This window comes from Saccopteryx bilineata, chromosome 4, assembly GCF_036850765.1.
Source record: "Saccopteryx bilineata isolate mSacBil1 chromosome 4, mSacBil1_pri_phased_curated, whole genome shotgun sequence".
Classification (NCBI taxonomy): Eukaryota; Metazoa; Chordata; class Mammalia; order Chiroptera; family Emballonuridae; genus Saccopteryx; species Saccopteryx bilineata.
The window spans coordinates 217,685,990-217,708,621 of NC_089493.1; the positions used below are offsets into that span (position 1 = coordinate 217,685,990).

The 22,632-nt window shown below is 35.7% G+C and overlaps 1 protein-coding gene across 1 annotated transcript in view; it reads left to right on the forward strand.

The window, feature by feature from the left end:
• Window positions 1–22,632, forward strand: part of ADGRV1 (adhesion G protein-coupled receptor V1) — a 729,252-nt gene that overhangs the window by 64,197 nt on the left and 642,423 nt on the right. Inside the window, exons 10-17 of the mRNA XM_066273806.1 lie at window positions 6,969–7,145; window positions 9,397–9,620; window positions 14,112–14,238; window positions 14,324–14,509; window positions 15,829–16,009; window positions 16,727–16,890; window positions 17,989–18,112; window positions 19,134–19,400. Coding sequence (XP_066129903.1) covers window positions 6,969–7,145; window positions 9,397–9,620; window positions 14,112–14,238; window positions 14,324–14,509; window positions 15,829–16,009; window positions 16,727–16,890; window positions 17,989–18,112; window positions 19,134–19,400 — 1,450 coding nt within the window. The remainder of the gene's footprint in view (window positions 1–6,968; window positions 7,146–9,396; window positions 9,621–14,111; window positions 14,239–14,323; window positions 14,510–15,828; window positions 16,010–16,726; window positions 16,891–17,988; window positions 18,113–19,133; window positions 19,401–22,632) is intronic.

Here is a 22,632-nt window from a genome sequence, read left to right on the forward strand (position 1 = left end):
AATCTCAACTTTGGGCTGACCCGGCAGTGGCACAGTGGATAGAGTGTCAGTCTTGGATGCTGAGGATCCAGGTTTGAAACTCTGTGGTCACTGGCTTGAGTGCAGGCTCACCAACTTGAGCCATGGGGTCGCTGGCTTGAGCATGGGATCATAGACATAACCCCATGGTTGCAGACTTGAGTCCAAAAGTCACTGGTTTGAAGTCCAAGGTTGCTGGCTTGAGCAAGTGGTCACTGGCTTGGTCAGAACCCCCCACCCCCACCCCCCGGTCAAGGCACATAAGAGAAAGCACTCAATGAACAACTAAGTTGTCACAACTGTAAATTGATGCTTCTCTTCTCTCTCCCTTCCAGTGTGTCTGTTCCCCCCTTTTTCTTGCTAAAAAAAATAAAAATAACCTGAACTTTGGTTAAATTATAAGCATACTTATATATGTGAGAGAGTTAACTAACCATTCTTTTGCTCTCATTTATAGTTTGGATTCTACTACTGGCTACTATAACTAGAGACTCCAAAGAAAGACTGTCTGCTCCTAAGACATATATAGATGAGTAAAAGAAGGGTTCTACTCGTTATAATTTTAATCAGGTGATAATAAAAGCACATCAGACATAAAAAGCAGGTCAGAATAATAGAGAAACTTACAAACTGTTAATGGGGCAGGACAGAGGAGACACATATGCACACACACACATACACACACATGCATGTACACATGCACACGCACACGCATGTGCACATGAGAAAAAGAGAGATCCGCTATTCTTTGGAGGGATTTGAGAAAATGTGACAGAGGGAAGTGGTTTGTAGGATAACTTGCAGGGATGGCGTTCCACAAATGAAAAAGCAATATGAGAAAAATAGTATACCGTAGAAACTTTTAAATCATCTACTAAAATATGTTTCTTTGTCTATTAACTGTAGATAATTGTCTATTAACTGGATTTTCATCTACTTAATGAGAAGAAATAGGGGCCTTATAACTTACTCTTCCATCTTATCTATTTAATTTTTTAACTTTTATTAGTGTTTTTATTGTCAAAGTTTAAAACATCTGTGCTCACTTATGATAGTATGGTTATGTTTTTTGTGAATTTGGTTTTGGTTGATTGTGAACATTAGAAAGCAATGAAAGGGTGCTTATCAAATTTTGGTAATGTACATAAATATAATACAGATCCAGAAAGTGTGATGTTTGATAAAGAGTGTAAACTTATGTCACTGTACTTTTTGTATGTATCAAATGAAATAGCATATTTAAAATTTTTTTGAGTCATGCCACATTGCACTTTGTTTCATACTTTTGCCTAGACATTGTTTTGTGCTTTGCTTCTCTCTCTGGAGTTTCTAGTTGCCCCCTCTCCTGTGCCCCCTCTCCGTGTCGGCTCTCCCAGCTGCCTGACCCACGTGGGTGTCCAGTTCACCCGTGCTGCTTTCTATGCTTGCTTCACATCTGGGGCCTTGTTTACTGAACTTTGGAATTTCCTTGATCCTACCTTTTCCTAACCTTGTGTTGTAGTTTTGTTGTAGTACACCTGTCCTCAGATACATGTGCAGAGACTGGACATGCACGGTAAACCTTTGGAGTCTTCAAGCATCTAAAAAGGAAACTTTATACATTGATAGTTTGGCTTGGTAGAAACTTATAGATTAAAATAATTTTTTCTTCATCAGAACATGGAAAGTTTTGTCCTTTAATTTCCATAGTTGCTAATATGAAATTTGAGGGGAAAGAAATTACTTACTTGCTTTTTATCTCTGAAAGGTTTTTTTCTTTTAAAAGTCTTCTTGGTGTTCTAAATTTCACAGGGTTGTGTCCCACCTTGCTAACTACTCAGTGGGGTGGGTGGGCCCTTGCATTCTGAAGACTTTCTGTTTTTTAACCTGTGCCACCACTGATTCTTGCCCTGTTTGCACAGTTCTTGAGAATTCTTGGCAAAGTGCTCTAGTGGGTGACCTGTAATAGGGATATATAATTTGTAGGGGGTACCTTTTGTAATATGCCTACCCAGAGGGAGACCTTTTCCCAGTGTTCCCAAAAGCTTTGTTACTAGTGGCTGAACATCCTGCTCTTCATCTTTGTTATCATTACTACTGTTGTTTTATTGTCATCTCGAATTAGTAAATGATGCTATGATACATATATCTGTCTATGAGGATAACCCACTCTTTGGAGGACCCTTGAATTTCTCTTTTTGGAGTGACAGAGGAGCAGAACGTGGTGTTATTTACAGTTGTGTTTGCCTCCTGCGACCTGTGGGATGCTCCTGTGAGATAACTGGCTGGCTGGTGGGGTCCTGCATCTGAGAAGTACAGTTAAACAAGTGGTCCAGCCTGCGGCCTGTGGGATGCTCCTGTGAGGTAACTGGCTGGCTGGTGGGGTCCTGCATCTGAGAAGTACAGTTAAACAAGTGGTCCAGCCTGCGGCCTGTGGGATGCTCCTGTGAGATAACTGGCTGGCTGGTGGGGTCCTGCATCTGAGAAGTACAGTTAAACAAGTGGTCCAGCCTGCGGCCTGTGGGATGCTCCTGTGAGGTAACTGGCTGGCTGGTGGGGACCTGCATCTGAGAAGTACAGTTAAACAAGTGGTCCAGCCTGGACCCTGACAAGGAGATAAAGGAACTAGAATGTTGCTACCAGAGCACTTTTAAACACATCTTTGAAATTTTAAAGAGAGCTTTAAGTTTGGCCTTATACAAAACCTTGTCATTGTTTACTTTTAAAAGTTGGTTTTATCAGTATACAGAAATGCATACTAATTTTACCAGTTTTTTCTTAGGGTAGCATTTCCAAGCTTAGGAGTTTTCAAGAACCTTTGGGAGATAATACCTTGTCAAGTGGAGTTCCAGCATTTAATGGAGGTTTTTGTTTCCCTTTTTGGTGTCAGCGCTCTCTTTGGCCTTCTGTGCTGCGGGTGTCGTCTGGCTTCTGAGCATTCTCATTAGTATACATTATTGCAGTCAGTTCAGACAGCCGCAAAGAATACCGTAGCCTGGGTGGCTTCAACAGCAGACGTCTATTTCTCACAGTCCTGGAGGCTGGGAATTCCGAGGTCAGGATGACAGTGTGATGGGGCTTCTGGGGAGGACCCTCTTCCTGGTTTGCAAACTGGTGTCTTTGCTGTGGTCTCACATAGTGGAGAGAGAGAGGACACAAGCTCTTTGGTGTCTCTTCTTATAAAGGCCCTAATTTCATCACAGGGGCTCTACCTCCCAAAGGTCCCATCTTCGAATTCTAGCACTGCTGGGGATTAGCATTTCAATGTATGAATTCTGAGGGGATGTAAACATTCAACTCATGGCATATGTTTTAAGGTTTTTGTGTTTCTATTATCTCAGTATTTATTTTTCCCTTCTATCTCTCTCTAGTATTGCATAGGTCACAATTCATAAAAGAACCAACTTATTAAAATAAGTACCATGAAGCAAATCTGTCCCACAGTTCCCGTGGCTCCGGTGGTGGCCTGGGCGTCCTGGCCTCCCTGTAGTAGCTGCAGTAATGAGGCATGAATCTGAAAACTGATAATGTAGAAATGTAGGTTTTGATTTGTAGAGAACTTTTTTTTTCATTTTAGCTTTCTACTTTCTTACGTTGGCTCAACCACTTTTTACTGTGAATAACTAACATTTATATTAAACTTTTAGTCTTTTAAAAATGTTTAATATCTTTATTCATATAGCTGCAGAGAATGCCTCTGTAAATAAAGTCTTATTAAGAACTTTCTGTCGGTCAGATATCCTAGCTACTTTGTGTTTCAACATTCTCCATGAACATGACAGAATTTATTTTCGATGACACTTGAAAAGTAAGGTAACCCTTGAAGAAGCACGTAACATCTGAATTTTTGGTGATCTTGGGTTAGATATCTGTTTGTACCACTAATTCCAAATTCAGTTCTTTATCTATCTGTGTATTCAGTTAAAAAACAAAGGTCTTACTGTGCAGACAGTTAATTTAACACTGAAGAGAAAAATAGGCATTATTAGTCACTGACGGAATTTCTTGTAGGTTCAAAACAGCTATAGGCTCTGGAAGTCTGGTTGAAATTAGAAGGTTGTGTAGTTTGTATAATACATAATGGATGAGCAACTCAAGAATAAGAGGCATCAGACTGTGCATGTAAAGATGAATGAAACTGAAGAAAGGAGAATCTGAGACATGAGCTCCTCATTCTTCAGTAACCCTCTCAGCTAAATAGATCAGTCTGAGATACAACTTTTGGCAAGCGTGGGGTTACTAATGTGCTGTCCCAGTTGCAAACTGTCTGAAAGCAAAGAAGGAACCTTTATGAATGGAGCAGTTTGATTTAGCAGATGCTTAAGAAATCCAGACAAAAAGGCTTAGAGACTAGGAAAAAAAGCTATGTAAAATTAGCATTTTCCTTTTGATCAGTTCGTTCCATAGTCTTCTATACCTCTTTCTTTATTTTTTTCAAAATATGATATTTAGAATTAAATCTATAACTGTTTTGATTAATGTAAGATATGACTTATTTTCTTCCTTTCTTTGTAGAAATTTTTGAAGTAAAATTATATTCCCATTATGTTTTTTTGTTTGCTCTTTTGTCCCTTGATGTTTTAAACAGTATTATCAGTTTAATGCTTTGTGAGTACACAGAAACGAGAGTGTTTATTCACAAATATGTGCTTAAACACGATCAGTGTATTTGATAAACATCTTTGTCTCCAAACAATGCATACTTTATATGTCATTCAAATATACATATTTTATTTTATTCTTTGTGCTATATTTAAAGTTAAATATATATGTATACGGGTATATAGATTTCTCTAGAAAGAATGACAGTTATGCAGGTTTTTTTTTCTTTAGAGAGAGACAGAGAGAGGGACAGACAGACAGGAAGGGAGAGACGAGAAACCTTAGTTCTTTGTTGCAGCACCTTAGTTGTTCATTGACTGCTTTCTCATATGTGCCTTGACCAGGGTTCTTCAGCTGAACTGATGACCACTTGCTCAAGCCAGTGACCTTGGGCTTCAAGCCAGTGACCTTTGGGCTCAAGCCAATGACCATGGGGTCATGTCTGTGCTCCTACTCTCAAGCCGGCAACCCGGCACTCAAGCTGGTGAGCCTGCACTCACGCCAGTAACCTCAGGGATTTGAACCTCGGTTCTTGGCATCTCAGGCCACTGCTCTATCCACTGTGCCACCACCTGGTCTGGCTCTACTTATGTAGTTTTAGCTATCTATCTTTACATTATATTTATTTGGTAAAGTAAATTCATATACTGAAGAATCAAAATTTTTTTTTACAGTGCTTGACTTAGTCTGTATACCAATATTTGGCCCAATATGTCAGTCTAATTTCTTTTTTCTTTGACTCAAATGAATGTTTACCAAATACAGAGTTTTTAATATCTCCTATATATGATTTTCAAAGCAAATATATGACATTTTAAAAAGGCATTTATTTTTGCCTTTTAAAATGTATATTGTTAATAAAAAGCTGTGAGAGCATGTGTGGGATCAGTACCAGTTCAGTCCACTTGTAGAAAATCAACTTAAAAAGCACAAGCTGTTTCTACATTACAAAGCCTATAGCAGGCGTCCCCAAACTATGGCCTGGCCTGCGGGCCACATGCGGCCCCCTGAGGCCATTTATCCACCCCCCTATCCCCCACTGCACTTCCGGAAGGGGCACCTCTTTCATTGGTGGTCAGTGAGAGGAGCACTGTATGTGGTGCCCTCCAACAGTCTGAGGGACAGTGAACTGGCCCCCTGTGTAAAAAGTTTGGGAACCCCTGCTATAGAGCTCTAGAGTGGGAGAGCCATAATGTTTCATTAACTTCACAATTGCTTTTTAACTTACAACCTTGATGCTTTGTGCACTCCTGTAATGATTATTCTTACACTCAGATGAATACTGTGAAAATTGATAAGTTGTATTCTGAACAGTTAGAATATTAAGGTGTTGAAAGTTTGTGTTAGATCAGGGTTCCTACAGAGCTCAGTGTGTGTTGGAGAGATGAGTCAGCAAGCACTTACTGTGTAGCTGCTGTAGTGTCAGATCTATGTTATATATTGGGAAGATTCTGAGGACACAGAGCTACAAGAACTCTGTAATCCTGTTGGAAAGTGAAAGTCTGGAACACACACAATGATGATAAGCAAGCAACACATGAAATTTATAACTGAGAGTAGCAATAGAAGTTTCGAAAGAAAGAAAGTAGAAAGGGCTAAAGAATTCAAGCAGATTTTCATGGGAGAGAGGAAAATGTAGTTGGTTTTTAGGAGCAGGTGCACTTTGAACTTGTGAAATGATGAAGGGATCTCATCCTAGATGAGGAGAACACAAAAGTCATTCTGGTGGTTATGTTCATTAATTAAAGGGATGCTACATGGTATACATGTTCTGCATTTCTTTAAACTTAAAGGCATGGTAAGTCACATTGGGAGTTTGAGGATCATCTGAGGATGAATATTCTCTGGCAGGGAGTGGGTTTGAGTTATTGATTAGAGGTGGGGACCAGTGGAAGAGAGGAAAGAGATGTGGACAACTCTTTGATATTTGGCTTTAAGGTCAACGTAGTTGGGTATAGGTTAAGAAGGAGGAAAAGCAGAAGGTGGTGCCGGAGATGGTAATGGACATGAAACAGTGATTTCAGTTATGGGTATTTTATCTGCAAAGTTTCTGCGTGACATTTTTGTCATATCTAATAGCAATTGGTTACAAAGTTTTTGAAATTTGAAGAAGATATCCTGAGATTATTAAGCGCAAAAAGTATAAAATTATAAGATAAAGGACTTAGAAAGAACCCTGAGAAATAATAATAATTGAAGAACAGAAGGATCTCAAGAAGCCATTGCAGGAGATTGAAACAGTATAGAGGATGAAGAAGAAAATGAAGTTGCTAAGTGGCTTTTATCCATGTTTACTTTGTTGCCCCAAGCAACTAAGACTTTTTAATTTAAAATTTTCTGTTCTTTCATTTTTGTTTTGTTTGTTATAGTTGGAAACTGTGGAATTGGTGAACATAAATCCCCCAATCCCACCTATCAGTCCTAGATTTGGGAAAATCCAAAATATTTCTTTAGCAGTTACTCCAGACATTGCGAATGGAGAAATTGGCTTTATTAGCAATCTTCCAATCATTTTGCATGAACCAGAAGATTCTCCTGCTGATGTGGTAAGTGTGCTTTCTCTTATCAATGGGGCATAATTAGTTAGAGATAACCTACAGATACTAATTATTTTTTATAGGATTAGCATATAACAGAATGAAAAGTTTCACCATTTATAGCTAACCTTCAATATGTAATTTAAAATAAGTAACTGATGAATATGTGATTTTCCATCATCTTTTGCCATATTTGATAAAAGAATTACAATTTTATTTACTCACAGCAAAAGTGGTATATTTTGATGTGTCCGCTTTTGAATAACGGTATGACATTTGATAGAGTGATAGCCAAAATATATATTATATATATATATATAATATATATATATATATTGGCCAAGTCATATATACCACAGGTCCCTAAAACCCGTTCCATTTCTGAGAGCTACTGATGCCTGCCTTAAGCAGGGTTGGGGTACTATGTTTGGTAGTGTAGGTGATGGTGGTAAAGTGCAATGCTTAATCTTAGAAATTCTACATTATGTATGTGGGTAAATTATTGCATTACCTCCACCTCACCCCCACATAAAAGCTCACATATACAGCATCCCACTCTGTGCCCGCTACTCTGCTTGAATTTTCCCACTATTTACCTAGTAAACTTTAGTCCTACCATTCCCTGAACCATAGACCCTTAGACCTGATCCAACATACGATTTAAATTGGTTTGGGGTTCACATCTGGAATGAGGAGAGCTCATTGTGGTATCAAAGCTTTGTGTCAAAATATGGTGACCATAATTTCCTTTGTTTGTATATTGGATTCTGTATATTGGCAGAGAAGCTCCATTTTTCAAGATGGTTTTGAATTTATTATACTGTATATATTTTTAATACACTTTTCTTCTAAGAAAGTAAAAATGATTTGTAAAGGATTTAGCTTGTTCTTAAAGTGTGGATTGTTTTTATTTATCTTATAAAGCTGTAAATTTACCATTTTACATTTTTCCCTTGACCAAATAGCTTTTGGGGAAAGTTTTGGGCTCCATTAACTTGCATTCTTCCTCTCCTGGGAAACAGCAGAAAAAGTGGGAGTTTTCCTTTGTTCTCTTTATCCCATCTGCAGCCTGGACTACGCCCACTCCCTCTGGTGATTTAAGGGTGCAGACCTCTGTTACATTTTCTGTCTTCCCTAAGAATCTTTGCTCTCTAGCCTCCAGCCCTGGCCATTGCTAGCCAGATTCGCAGAATGGTTAGTGAAGAAAATGCCCCCCGCCCCCCACCATTTTTAAAGGGGATGTGTTAAAGGGCAGAGAGCAAAGAGGGTACCTTATTTAGGAATTTAAAAAGAATAGTGTATCTACAATTAAGTATTTATTTATATTCTTTGAAAAAACCTCATCATGATCTACAGTTTTTTATTATATATATTTAATGTGTACTACACTTAAATAAAATTATGAGATACAATTAGTGTCAGAATTATTATAATAGCTTCCATTTATTTAGCTCATACTATGGAGAGGTACTCTAATCCTCACCACAAATTCCCAAAACAGAGAACCACAACCTCATTCCACATGTGGACATTGTGGTCAGAGAGGTTAAGTAACTTGCCAAGGTAACCCTGAGCCGTGATTTGAGTAAGCAGATTTTGTTTGTATTGCATTTATTGTATTTTTAGAAACATTTCTTTTTGTTACTTATATTGTTTTTACATTGCTCCCTGTCACTTTAAGTTGCATTTTACAAAATATAATTTTTCTATTGTAATCACAAAGGCTTACTTTTGTTTATATTGTGACAATAGATTTCTTTTTTTTTTTAAAGAGAACCTTGGATAGCAATTTATTCTTTAGCTAAATTGTTCTATATTTTTCATCACTGTCTTTTAAAATATTTAAGTCTTTTTAAGACATCTTTATTTAGGCATATTTTTTGGTGGGGGCAATTTTGTTAATAAGTTGATTAACAAAAACTAATAAATATAGTTCTATCTAAAATTAATTTTAAATTTAAAAGGCTTGTGCATATGTTTTTGTTTTATATATTTTTTTTTTTTAATTTTTTTTTTTTTTAACAGAGACAGAGAGAGAGTCAGAGAGAGGGATAGACAGGGACAGACAAACAGGAATGGAGAGATGAGAAGCATCAATCATTAGTTTTTTGTTGCGCATTGTATGCATATGTTTTTAATGTCATTTAATGGTTTGTTTTTCTATGAAGAATACACATATTCACATAATAACATGGGAACACAGTAGTCACTGAAAAGCTTATATAATTTGTGAGTATATAAGAATTTTTTTTTTAATAAGGTCTACATTCCTTTACATCGGGATGGGACTGATGGCCAGGCTGCAGTCTATTGGAGTTTGAAGCCCTCTGGCTTTAATTCAAAAGCAGTGACCCTGGATGACATAGGCCCCTTCAATGGCTCTGTTGTATTTTTGTCTGGCCAAAGTGACACAACAATCAACATTACTGTCAAAGCTGATGACATACCGGAAACGAATGAGACGGTAACGCTCTCTCTGGACAGGTAATGACCTGTTTAGGTAGTGCTTTGTAACATTTATATGTATGAGTTCTCAGAAATAATGTTTTCTTTTTGTCTTAATTTTTTACTCCATATAAAATAAAAAGAAAAAACTAAGAGATAATGTTATGCTGGACCTCTGACTATTCAGTTGTTTGTTGATTGCTTCTGGTTAGACTGTAAATATTCTGACATGTGTGAACTTCTACCCTGCTATTCATTATGAGGAAAAATTTCATACAGAATTTATAGAGCGTTTCAGATAAATATTATGCATAGCCAGCATGTTGCTGTATGAAATAAACCAGGCAGCAACACATCTAAAATGTTAGGTTAAGCAAATAATTCTGCCGGCTGCATTTTCAACACAGGAGAGGATTAGAGCTCTTTTGAGTTAGTTAAAAGACACTGTCAATCTTCTTACACAGTGAAATTCTCTTTGTTTCATGGAATTTAAACATTAAATATTGTAATACTTATATTCCAGAGAATCAAAAATAATACAGCTTTAAGGGTTATTTTTCAGTAATATTAAGAATTTACTTAACATTTCTCAGTTGGTAATTTATATTAAGAGAACATCATAATCATCATAGAGATTTTTTCTTCAGTAATTCAGGAAACCTTTCCATAAATGAAAAAAGTACTGTTTAATTGATATTACTTTAAAAAATCAAAACGAAGCTTATTTACTACACTTCTCTTTATATTAAAGTTAATATATTAAAGTTAATGTGACTTGAGGGCTTTGAAAAACTCACATTTTTAAAACAGTAAAATTTACAAATAAATTTAATAGGTATTATTTTTTACTATATTAATTAGTACTAAGGTAGTAATTATTTTTTGACCCCGTTCTTCTCTATTACAGTCATCCTTTTAGAGGTTTTTTTTTTGAAGGTGTTTTGTGTAAATAAATTTCATAAACCTGGTAAGTAGTGGGTTTTTTTATGAGAAAGAAAAATACAGACTGTAGTGAACAAATTTATTAAATAACCACTGTTCATTTGGTTAGCTTTGAAAAACATTTTGCTTATTCTTTTTTTATTTAAAAATTAAAACAACAACAAAACAAGCAAACAAAAAATCAAATAAGTAAATGACATGGTTTTAATATATATTTTAAATTAAATCTTAAGGGAAAGATATTTTATATGATAAAATAATCAGTGAAATGTAATGAAATGTAAACATAATTACTATTTTTTCACTTATGTGTTTTTTTCTTTAAGTTAGGGTTGAGTACTTACTAAATAAATTAACAATCTTAAAAATAAACTAAACAAAAATGGAACGGCAATTATAAACCAAAGATGAGCAATCCATTGAAACTTGCTAGCTCAGCTGAGAGTTTCTGCTCTGAACTAAATGTTTGAAGAATGATTTAAATTTTACTTCTGCAAGTTCATAGTGACTATCCTTCATATTCTTTCAAAATAGTTATTTTCAACCTTATCCTGTAAACCTTTGGAATTAATTAAATATAATTATAAGTTCTCATTTTCCTTTTTTCCTATAGGTAAAAAACCATTCACAAGGAAGTACAAATAGTGGGGTAGAGAATTTCAGAAATGATTTGTTTCTCTTTTTTGAAATAGAGGATATTAGTTCAAATTTATACCAAAATGTTTTAATTCAGTTAGTAACTAATGCATACTTGTATTATCACAATTATGTGTGAACAGGAATGAGCTATTTACATTTGAGTGCTTAAAAACATATTTATATTTAAGGAATAAAATCTGCATTTAATTATATATTTTATCAGAGACTCCATCTCAGGTTGGAAATATTTAACAAAATTCAGTGTGATTACAGTAAGCTACAATATCATATTGCAACAAAAATAATCAATACTATATTGTGTTTACATTAACAGTTTTCTCTTAATGCCAAATTTAAATGAATATTTCTTGTATTTCAACTAAACATAGATAAAAGTTGCCCTGGTGCTGAATAATTTATAAAGCTTTTGATACCATACTAGTTAAAAATATTTTATTGTTTAATTTTCTCCAAATCAACCATTTTTATACCATTTTATTTTTAAAGATTTTGAAATTTGTTCTATATAACCTTTTATTTATAGTCTCGTTTTACTTTGAAAGTCAAGCCATAGGTGTGTCTATTTTGACATGTATTTTTCAGTGCTGTGTGAAAATGCTCTACATTGGGAATCTGGAAAAATATTTAGATTTCCTGATAAAAAGTTATATTTAAGTAATATTTGTTATATAAATAATATAATAACAGCTTCTTGAGTAATATGCCTATGCAAATGATGAGAGGTATATTTTCTATTTACAGAGTTTTTATTTCTTTCAAAGCACAAATGGCTTTAGATCTGAGGATAGAGGTGTTTTTTTTTTTAAACCTAATTAAAGCTACAAAGTAATTATAAGCCCTGCTGAATGAAATTTGCTCAGCTGCTGCGGTTTGGAAGCACGCACAGTGCTTGGCAGCCCCAGCGCCTTGGAGCAGGCCTGGAAAGAAATGTCTTCAATGGGCCTTGCATGCTGGCTGGCCGCGGGGTCATCTCCCTGAGTGGGAACTGCCGAACCCCTTGCTAGCACTTGTCAATAGCAAAGACCCCAGTGTGTGGAGTTCCCAGAAAGTGGACATTAGTAGCTCACAGCAGGGGAGGAGGCGGGGAGAAGAAAGGCTTTTTCAGCTTTATTTTCACCTTGCCATTCTCAGTTTCTAGCAGTATTAGTGAGTTTTAGCAAATGGTATCTGTCTCTTCTTTCCCCTTCCCATGCTGCTTTCTGTGTTTACAGAGTAGAAACTGAAAGGTTTGTTGTGTACTTTGGGTAAGTGTACAAGATAATGCCTGGGTTTTGCTGATTAGCATTTTGCTTTGCCAGCCATTGTTTTGGATACAGCTGCTGTTCTGCATGACTACAGGTCCTTTAGAAATTCTGCTTGTCCACCTGCCTGTGCATGCTTTGTGTGTACTTTAATTTTTTAATGATAAAGGGAACTTATAAGAAGTCTTTTTTCCTGCGTTTTAAATTATGAATGCATTTAAGATATCTGATAAAAAGCTTGAGAATTAATGTACTTACATATTATGAAGAATTAAAAAATTTAAATTTCCTGGCAGTTTACACATAATGTAGAGAAAAATTATTGTGCATTGTGAAATTCTCATCTAACATCTTTGTGAACCTTATAGTTCGTTTAACAGAGAATTTGTAATTAAAACTCACAGTGCTTCTACTGGTTTGCATCCAAGCAATTTCTGTATGCATTTTCTCAGTTGTATGAAGAATTTAAGTTTTTTTGGTCTTTTTATGTAGGGGTAGCATATTTTAAGAAAGTTAAAAAATTTTGTTTAATGCTCCAATTGGATTTTTATGTTTTATATTCTGATTGAGTTTTCCTGTTTCCCAGCTTAGGTGGACATAAGAAATTTTAATTAATAAAAATATTGATGTAAATGAAATATGGGCAAATTTGCTATAAAAGTCATATGAGTACATTAACAATATAAAAAAATATTATTTGGACTAATCCCTTCTGTGGCCACTAATAGGTTACGTATTGGTTGTCAGGTTTCCAGAAGCTGGGGAAGGATGTTAATTCAGATTCTGTATTATACAGGAAGTGATCTAGCCTTTCTACATATTAATTGTGGCTTCATTGTGATTTTGAGGTTTGTTCAAGAGTACTTTTTGGTTCAATAGAAGGTAACGTTTGTGAAGGTTTAGAGTAGCTTGCAGGACTGAGAATTTCTTAAAGAGAATTGCAGTCTTTCACACCCTCAGAGCCTTGTAGTCCCAGTTCCTTTGATCGTTCTAATTATACACTGAACTTAAAAACCAGAAATAAAAAATGCTTATTTTAATAACTTCTTTTGAGATACAAGTAGAAACTGTTATAACGTGTCATGCATATGAGGTCCATTTGATCCTATTTTTTATTTGTACTACATTTTCTTTTATAATAAAAGAATGCATGAGGTTATAAACGAGGTGAATAGAAATATATGAAAGGTCACAAAATATTTTGATCTCTTTGGCTTTCATCCACATACTTATCCAACTTTAATTCAGTTAGTTTAATCTTATATAATGAATTTTTAAAAGACATTCAAGTGTATGTAAAGTTAAAACAATTTTAGAAATATATTTTTAAGCACATGTTACAAATTAGTTTTTCTAAACCTGGAAACATCTGTAAATTTGATTCTTTGTAAAATTACAATATATTTACAACCTTTGGTTACTAGATTTTTGATGTACATATGCAGTCTTTGGTTTCTGTCAAATATAAAGGATATAATAAATTCAGAAATAGAAGTTCTTTCATAAATGTTATGAGGAAAACTGTTTTGTTCATAAGTGATGTTAATACAGTTCAATTTAAGGTTTAAACTCTTAATCATCTTTATATTTAGTATCTGACGTTGTTGTAAATACTGATTTTGAAGCCTGAAAATTTCAGAAGTAAAACTATAGGTAGTGGGTGCCTTTCCCTCTCTGACTCCTCCAGGGTCAATGTGGAAAATCAAGTGCTAAAATCTGGATATACTAGCCATGAACTAATTATTTTGGAAAATGATGATCCTGGGGGAGTTTTTGAATTTTCTCCTGCAACCAGAGGACACTATATTATAAATGTAAGTTGAAAGAAACTTCAATCTATTTTGTTTAAAACTTCAGAAGAATTGTAACAGATTTGAATTTTTGCACTTTTTTTTTAAGGAAGGAGAATCTGTAGAGCTCCACATTGTTCGATCCAGGGGAGCTCTTGTTAAGCAGTTTCTACGCTACTGGGTAGAACCAAGAGATAGCAATGAATTCTATGGAAACACAGGGGTCCTGGAATTTAAACCTGGGGAACAGGAGATAGTAATCACCTTGCTAACAAGATCGGATGGGATACCAGAGGTACGGAGTTATTATTTTTTTCCCCTATGCTTTTGTGGAAAGTTGATAGTATCTAATGTCATTATGAAATATAAATATTTTGAACATTGACAAAGAAACACAAGAATGTAAATGGGCAAGAATGGATTGAGAAGTTCTTGTGGCCCTGACTGGATAGCTCAGTTGGTTAGAACCTCATTCTGAAGCTCAGAGGTTGCTGGTTCGATCCCTGGTCAGGACACATACAGAAAAAGAATGATGTTCCCGTCTCCTCCTCTCTCCCTTCCTCCTTCGCTAAAATCAATAAATAAAAATTTAAAATAAAAGAAGTACTGTAGTTGAAAAAAAAAGCTTAGAAAACAAAGACATTCAACTTTGAATGATGTGTGTTTGCCCTACATAAAAAAAATACCAAACGATACGAAACTTTGATTGTGGGATCAGTTTTCATCTTCTTTTAGTTCTGTCTTATTTTGTGTCATTTGCATTGCCTAAACTTTTTTTTTTTTTTTTTTTAGGGATAGAGACAGAGTGAGACAGATAGGGACTGACAGACAGGAAGGAAGAGAGATGAGAAGCATCAATTCATAGTTGCAGCACCTTAGTTGTTTATTGATTACTTTCTCATATGTGCCTTCACTGGGGTGCTCCAGCCAAGCCAGCGACTCCTTGCTCAAGCCAGTGACCTTGGGCTTCAAGCCAGTGACCTTTGGGCTCAAGCCAGTGACCATGGGGTCCTGTCTATGATCCTATGCTCAAGCTGGCGAACCCGCACTCAAGCTGGTGAGCCCCTGGTGAGCCCATCCTCAAGCCAAATGAGCCTGTGTTCAAGCTGGAAACCTCTGAGTTTCAAAACTGAGTCCTCTGCATCCCAGGTTGATGCCCTATCCACTACGCCACCGGCTGTCAGGCTAAACTTTATATGCTACAGTTTGAACTGGTGTTCTATTATAATTAGATTTTAAAGGAAATAAATTTGTTTTATATAAATGGAACCAAGCATATAGTTCATTATGTTTACACACCAGTGCATATGTAGCTTTTAAATTAATTTTATTTACTCCCATTAGTTTAAATTATTAGATCATTAGTGATCTGTTTAGAGTAGTGCCTTTGTTAATCCTTTCCCTTTTTGAAGACTATACATTTATATCTGGTGTCTCTCTTAATTGATGGAAAAAATGTTAAACATTTTTTAAGGAATAATGTCACTCTTGTCTTTAAAGTGAGTTATGTGTTTTTGAAAAAAATTGACTGTTAATATTCTTGAGTATATATTGTTTTATTTGCTGTGAAAAGTTGAAATTTGTATTTTTCCTAATTTGACTTGTTCATTTTAGTTGGATGAACACTATTGGGTGTTCCTCAGCAGCCACAGTGAACGGGAAAGCAAGTTGGGAAGTGCTACCATTGTCAACATAACGATTCTAAAAAATGACAATCCTCATGGGATTATAGATTTTGTTTCTGATGACCTAATTCTTACAATAAATGAAACTAAAGGAGACAATACCTACAGTGGTAATTTATTTTGCTTCTTGTATTCTATTATGATTTACTGCTGAGGAAATGAATAATTTTAAAATCTATTTCTTTAGGAGATAGTTATTTTTAGTTTGTCTGCACATGGTGTGCAGAAATTGTATTTTTAAAAACCATATTTAACATTGCTATTTTTATTTCATACATAGTAAGTATTGTGATGAAACTGATGACTTCCGTTATATTTTGATTTCAGTTAACCATATGTGGTTGAATTCAGACACTTAAGAATGAGTTGAGTCAAATAGGAAAAGCTTTTAAAACTGAGAGTAACCTCTAGGGAACTATTACAGTGGTCTGAAATGAGAAGTAGTTTATTTTTGGAGCAGTGTCTTTCTGGGTAAGAAAATCACTTTTGAGTGTGCAGCTTCCTCTAGCTGCAAATATTAGCAAATATTTTTATAAGACTTTGTGATAGGTATATCTAATTAATCACCATTCTGTTCCAAATGCAGAATGACTTAAAAAGCCCAACGGTGATAGGAAAGGTAGAGTGCTGTTTATTTTATCAGTCATATACCTACAGAGGGACACTTGCCAGGGCATTTTCCTGTGTACCTTAGAGGCTATGCTAAGCAAATAACTGGCTTTATTATAAAGACATTTTTTATTATTTATTTGAGTTATTTCTTTATTCATTATTTTAAAATTATTTAATGTATACTTACATATATTGTACACATTTGTATTTTACAGCTGTTTATGGTGTAGTAAGAAATCGAGGCAACTTTGGTGATGTTAGTGTATCATGGGTGGTTAGTCCAGACTTTATACAAGATGTATTTCCTGTCCAAGGGACTGTTTTCTTCAGAGATCAGGAATTTTCAAAAAATATCACCATTTACTCTCTTCCAGATGACGTAAGTATTGCATATATAATCCTCTTTACTTGTTGTCATTGCAAAATAATAATTTTTTTATTAAATAATTAAACAGCTGTTAATATACTTTGTTTTGACTATATTAATAAATAATTCAGTTATGATAATGTCTGATTATAAGCCAAAAGGGAATATTAGTTTTGGTTTTCCTGAAGACATTTTAACTCGTAGAACTGCTAGTGGCCAGGGACACTGTGTAGCTGTGAAATATTAGGGACTCAAAATCAGCGGAGTACTTGCCTTCTACTTAGACCCTTTGAAAACAAGGGCAGCCATACCAGGTATTCAATGTTGTAATCTCAGAATCAAGATAATGGACCATATAACTCATTGATCTAGTATGATGTTCATCTTATTGATAATGAAGAGAAAGAACTCAGTAACAATGGGGGTGGATTTTTCTGAAGGGAACTGCACTTTGAACAGCTGCGCAAGCCTAATTCCTTTACTTCAAACTCTTCCCTTGAGAGACAAAATCCAACTCTGTTTTCTGATGTGAAGAGGTCCAGCTCATGTGGATGAAGTGAAAGAGAAACAGTGTCCACTTGGGGATTCATATAGGCTTAGAGGTGCTGAGCATCTCATCGTATTGGGACATGAGGCTGAGATCTTTAAGGCATACTTGGGTGAGACTTCAGTAGCATTTGTAAGTGGCCTTTGAGAGCTAGCTGAGCTTTTGTTACTTTGTTACTCAGTTCTAAATGTGTCAAAAAGTTATTTTTTATTTCATTTTTCTTTCAAACAACATATATCACATTTTCATAAAGAAATAATATGACTGGAGTATTTTTAGTTTAAGGTAAGGCAAAGTATCTATTTTCATTAAATTTTACAGTAAGTCAAAGTAAAGTGGCTGTTTGGATGAATTCATGTGAATATTCTGAGAGGGTTTAAGTCTCATTTGAATAATTTATGATGGTTCTGTCTCAGAAATGTAAATAAACACTCTCAGAAATGTAAATAGCACTCTCATTGATAGAGCTATATATTTTCTGAAAGATAAAAGTAGTTTAGGGATGTATAATGGAATTATTTTACATATCACCTAACTTAAAAACATATAACATTTTCCAAAAGATTCCAGAAGAAATGGAGGAATTTACCATTACCTTACTCAATGCCACTGGAGGAGCTAAAATAGGAAATAAGACAACTGCAACTCTGAGGATTAGAAGAAATGATGACCCCATTTACTTTGCAGGTGGTATTATTTTTTTTGAGTGAGTTTACATTTTTCTTAAATTATATATATATGTATAATATGTGTGTATATGTATATATGTACATATATGTGTGTATATATATGCATTTTAAATTATTTTTTAACTAGATATTTTTGATAAAACACAATTGATGCTTGTTTAAATGTGATTGTTTTGGATGATCATCTGATCATTTTAATGCTTTAACAAATATTTTTAAACATCTTCTGAAGGATTAAAAACAGTAAATACAGCTTTGTTCTTCCTCCACCTTCAAATTTCAAGGTATTTTCTTTCCTTTGTGCAAAAATAAATCTCTTTCATGTAACCTGTTTCAGTCCATAGTGTAGCCAGTTCAGGGTCTGAGTAGGGTACCTAATGGGTGGTCACTTACTATAGTAACTAATATTGAATGGACATATAAATTAAGGTTTCTTTATTTTTGCCACTTTAATGGTTTCTTTAGAACTGTCTTTTGCCACCTGAGACATCTTTTACTTGTGAGATTTAATTGGTGTCTAATTCCTTTTTAAACCCTTTTTGCAAGATGTTTAGCTTACAATTATAGCAATCTTTTAAACCTCTTGAATTTTATTAATTTATATTGTTACCCTTTAGTTAATATGTACTTAATCAGTTCTTTGTTCAGCTTTCTGCTAACTGTTGTAGCAAAAATAAAACATAAGGTATCTGTGACTTTTCTCAAGGAATTTACAGTCTAAATTTGGAAATGAGGTGTATGAGATAGTAGGTAGCAGATTTAAGATCATATGTAATTTACCAACAAATTGGGTTTTGTAGACAATGATTCTGTAGGAATTAGGGCAAGAGGAAGGCCATCGGCCAGAAGTAATTAAAGGAGGCGTCATGTAGGATTTGGAACCAGAGGTGAGTCTTTCAGCAAAGACACACTGAAGGGCATTTCTTGTAGGGTCAGGAAGAAATTTCAGATGACCTGAAAACATGTAGATGGAATATGAAAAGCTCATATATTCTTCATTTTCTTTGTGAATATTTTAGAACCTCGTGTAGTGAGGGTTCAGGAAGGTGAGACTGCTGACTTCACAGTTCTCAGAAGTGGATCTGTTGATGTTGCCTGTGCTGTCCAGTATGCTACTGTGGATGGGAAGGCCACTGCCAGAGAGGGAGACTTGGTTCCCACTGAAAAAGAAGCAGCGCTTGTTTTTGAGGTCGGAAGTAGAGAACAGAGAATATCTGTATTCGTTAAGGATGATGATATCCCAGAAACAGACGAGCCCTTTTATATAATCCTCTTTAATTCAACAGGTAAATAAATTGTCTTTTTATAGCTGCGGTGTTATTTCAGCATTTCTGTTAAGGTAATACAGTGTGTCCGTAAAGTCATGATGCACTTTTGACCAGTCACAGAAAAGCAAGAAGAGATAATAGAAATCTGCACCAAATAAAAGGAAAACCCTCCCAGTTTCTGTAGGATGATGTGGCAGCATGTGCACATGCACAGATGATGACGTAACACCGTGTATACAGCGGAGCAGCCCACGGCCATGCCAGTCGAGATGTGGACGGTATAGAGTAAAGTTCAGTGTGTTCTGTGGCTCACTAAATTTGAATCCGTGACCAAAGTGCAACGTGAATATTAGCACATTTATAAACGAAGCTCCACCACATAGGAATAACATTACTCAGTGGGATAAGCAGTTGAAGGAAATCGGCAGTTTGGTGGAGAAACCCGTTCTGGTAGGCCATCAGTCAGTGACGAGTCTGTAGAGGCTTTATGGAATAGCTACCTAAGGAGCCCTAAAAAATCTGTGCGTGAGCCCACATTGAACTGCACTGAATAGGTATGAAACTGGGAGAGTTTTCCTTTTATTTGGTGCAGATTTCCCATTTCTATCGTCTTTTGTTGCTTTCCTGTGACTGGTCAAAAGTGCACCATGACTTTACAGACACACTGTATTAAGTACTACTGTCTAGTAGTGGTGACATGCAGTACTTAACCATCATCTGTGACTGTTTAAGAGCAAAATTATTTCGTTGCTTTCTTGAGGGAGGACAATATATGTTGAACCTTCATGTACCTGATACACTCGATGGCATCCTTTTTTATCTTTTTTTCACAATATAACACACATAGAAAATTATAATATATAAGGAATAAAAATCTCCTAGCTAAAGCTATGCTAGGCCTTGTCAAGGAACCCAGGTGCTAATGGCATCAAGGATTCTGTAACCCTTGTTCTCTCAGTAGGGTGCTGGGCATGCTGGGAGCCTGCACTCTGTAGGTGGCTGAGTTCAGCTGGCTGTTAGATAATTCTCTGAAGTTATTAGCCACATTAGTGATAATTTGCAAGGGGTAAAAGATGGGCTCTTCATTCTTCTCCATACTATAAATGAAGTAGGATGTTTGACCCCAATATTTGGATCATGAGAAGATTTAGACCCCACTTTTAGTAAGTTGGAAGTGCTAGACCTTCAATTAATATTTATTCTTTTAAGACTACATAAACCTATGTTTTTCTGAGCCTTTTGAGAGTAAGTTGAAGACATATTTCATCACCCCTGTGTTTTTCTACAAATAAGGACATTCTCCTATACAACCACGGTATAAACATTAAAATCAGGAAGTTAATGTTAATATAATCATTGCCTTAGAACCTATTCAGATTTCTACAGTTGTCCCAATTATGTTCTTTCTAGCAAAATGGTCATTTCCTGAATCATGTATTGATTTTAATTGTCATATCTTTTAAAAATCTTCAGCCCCCAAAACAACAAAACAACACAGCATCACCCAGAGAACACTTCAGTCTGGAGTAGTTCCTCAGTCTTTCCTTGTCTTTCATGATCTTTAGAATATGGAAGATTATAGACTAGCATTTTGTAGGATGCTCCGCATTGGGGTTTCTTTCATGTTTCGTCATCCTTAGATTCAGGTTTTGCATCCCTGGGAGGAATCTCTGTGAAGGTGCCTCTGTGCTCTTCTCCCGCCCCTGCAGTGGGCACACGGTTTTGTTTTGTCCCTTTTCTGGATGTTCACTTTGAGCACAATTTAGGTAGTGACTGCCTGCCTTGTCTGCTCTACTTTTTCCTCTCTGTAATTAGTAATTTTATGACAAAGATACTTTAAAATATTTATCTGTCTTGTTACTCATCAGACTTTCAATTATTTCATTGATATATTTATCAGTATGGGCTCATGGTTTCTTTTTGATGCATTGGGTTTTGTTTGGCATCATTACTTGTTTTGATGGTCAAATTGGCTAGTGATTCTCTGTTCAAGATGACTTCTTTGCCTTTCTGACATGTCTCTGTTATTATTTGAATATCTTCTTACTTTCTGGCACAGCAATATGTGTTTTTCCTGTCACAACTCATCTTGTGCTTTTCCTGTCAAAACCCTGAAATCAACCATTTCTCTGGGAAGTCCTGGTTTTTTTCAGTGAAGAATGTTATTTGGTAACCAGGATCTGGCACTATGTGTGCTTATTGTTATTGTGTTATGCTCCTTCTATGTTCTCTTAGAGCAGTGGTCCCTAACCTTTTTTGGGCCACGGACCGGTTTAATGTCAGAAAATATTTTCACCGACCGGCCTTTAGGGTGGGACGGATAAATGTATCACGTGACCGAAACAAGCATCAAGAGTGAGTCTTAGATGGATGTAACAGAGAGAATCTGGTCATTTTTTAAAAATAAAACATCGTTCAGACTTAAATATAAATAAGACAGAAATAATGTAAGTTATTTATTCTTTCTCTGCGGACTGGTACTGAATGGCCCATGGACAGGTACCGGTCTGCGGCCCGGGGGTTGGGGACCACTGTCTTAGAGTACAGACATAGGGAATATATATATAAGCATGTATGCTTTTCTGTATACATACATACATACACTCTTTTATATGTCTAGTTCTGTGTCCAATTCTGTATATTGAAAATGATTAGGTCACACCAACTTCACTGTTTTTATCTAATATCACAGTTCATTCTAGTTTTCTTTCCATATTTGTTCCTTCTCTGATGAGAGAAAGCCAGCTCCCAGTATCTTTAATATGTTTATTAATTTGATCAATTCTCTCTGTATGTGATCACTTTTTGATTGTTAAACTTTTTAAATAATGTTTTATTTATTGATTTTACAGAGGGAGGAGATGTGGGGGGAGCGAGAAGTATTAATTTATAGTTGCTTCACTTTAGTTGTTGCTTGCTTGTCATATGTGCCTTGACCAGACAAGCCCAGGGTTTCAAGCTGGCAGCCTCAGTGTTCCAGGTCAGTGCTCTATCCACTGTGCCACCACAGGCCAGGTGTGATCACTTTTCAGTCGCTTCTTCTACTCTCTTTCTACAATGAGATATCTTTTTTACCCCACAAGGATTCGGGTTTCCTGCTTTAGGTCAGCCCCATTCTCCCCATGCAGATTCTCTCATACTCCACAGACCCACCATCCAATAGCAAGCTTTTCTGCCCTGGAGACGCCCTCTGCCCCGCATAAGCTCTGGAACCTTGCCCTGATCACTGTGGTTCCCGGGCCTACCTCAC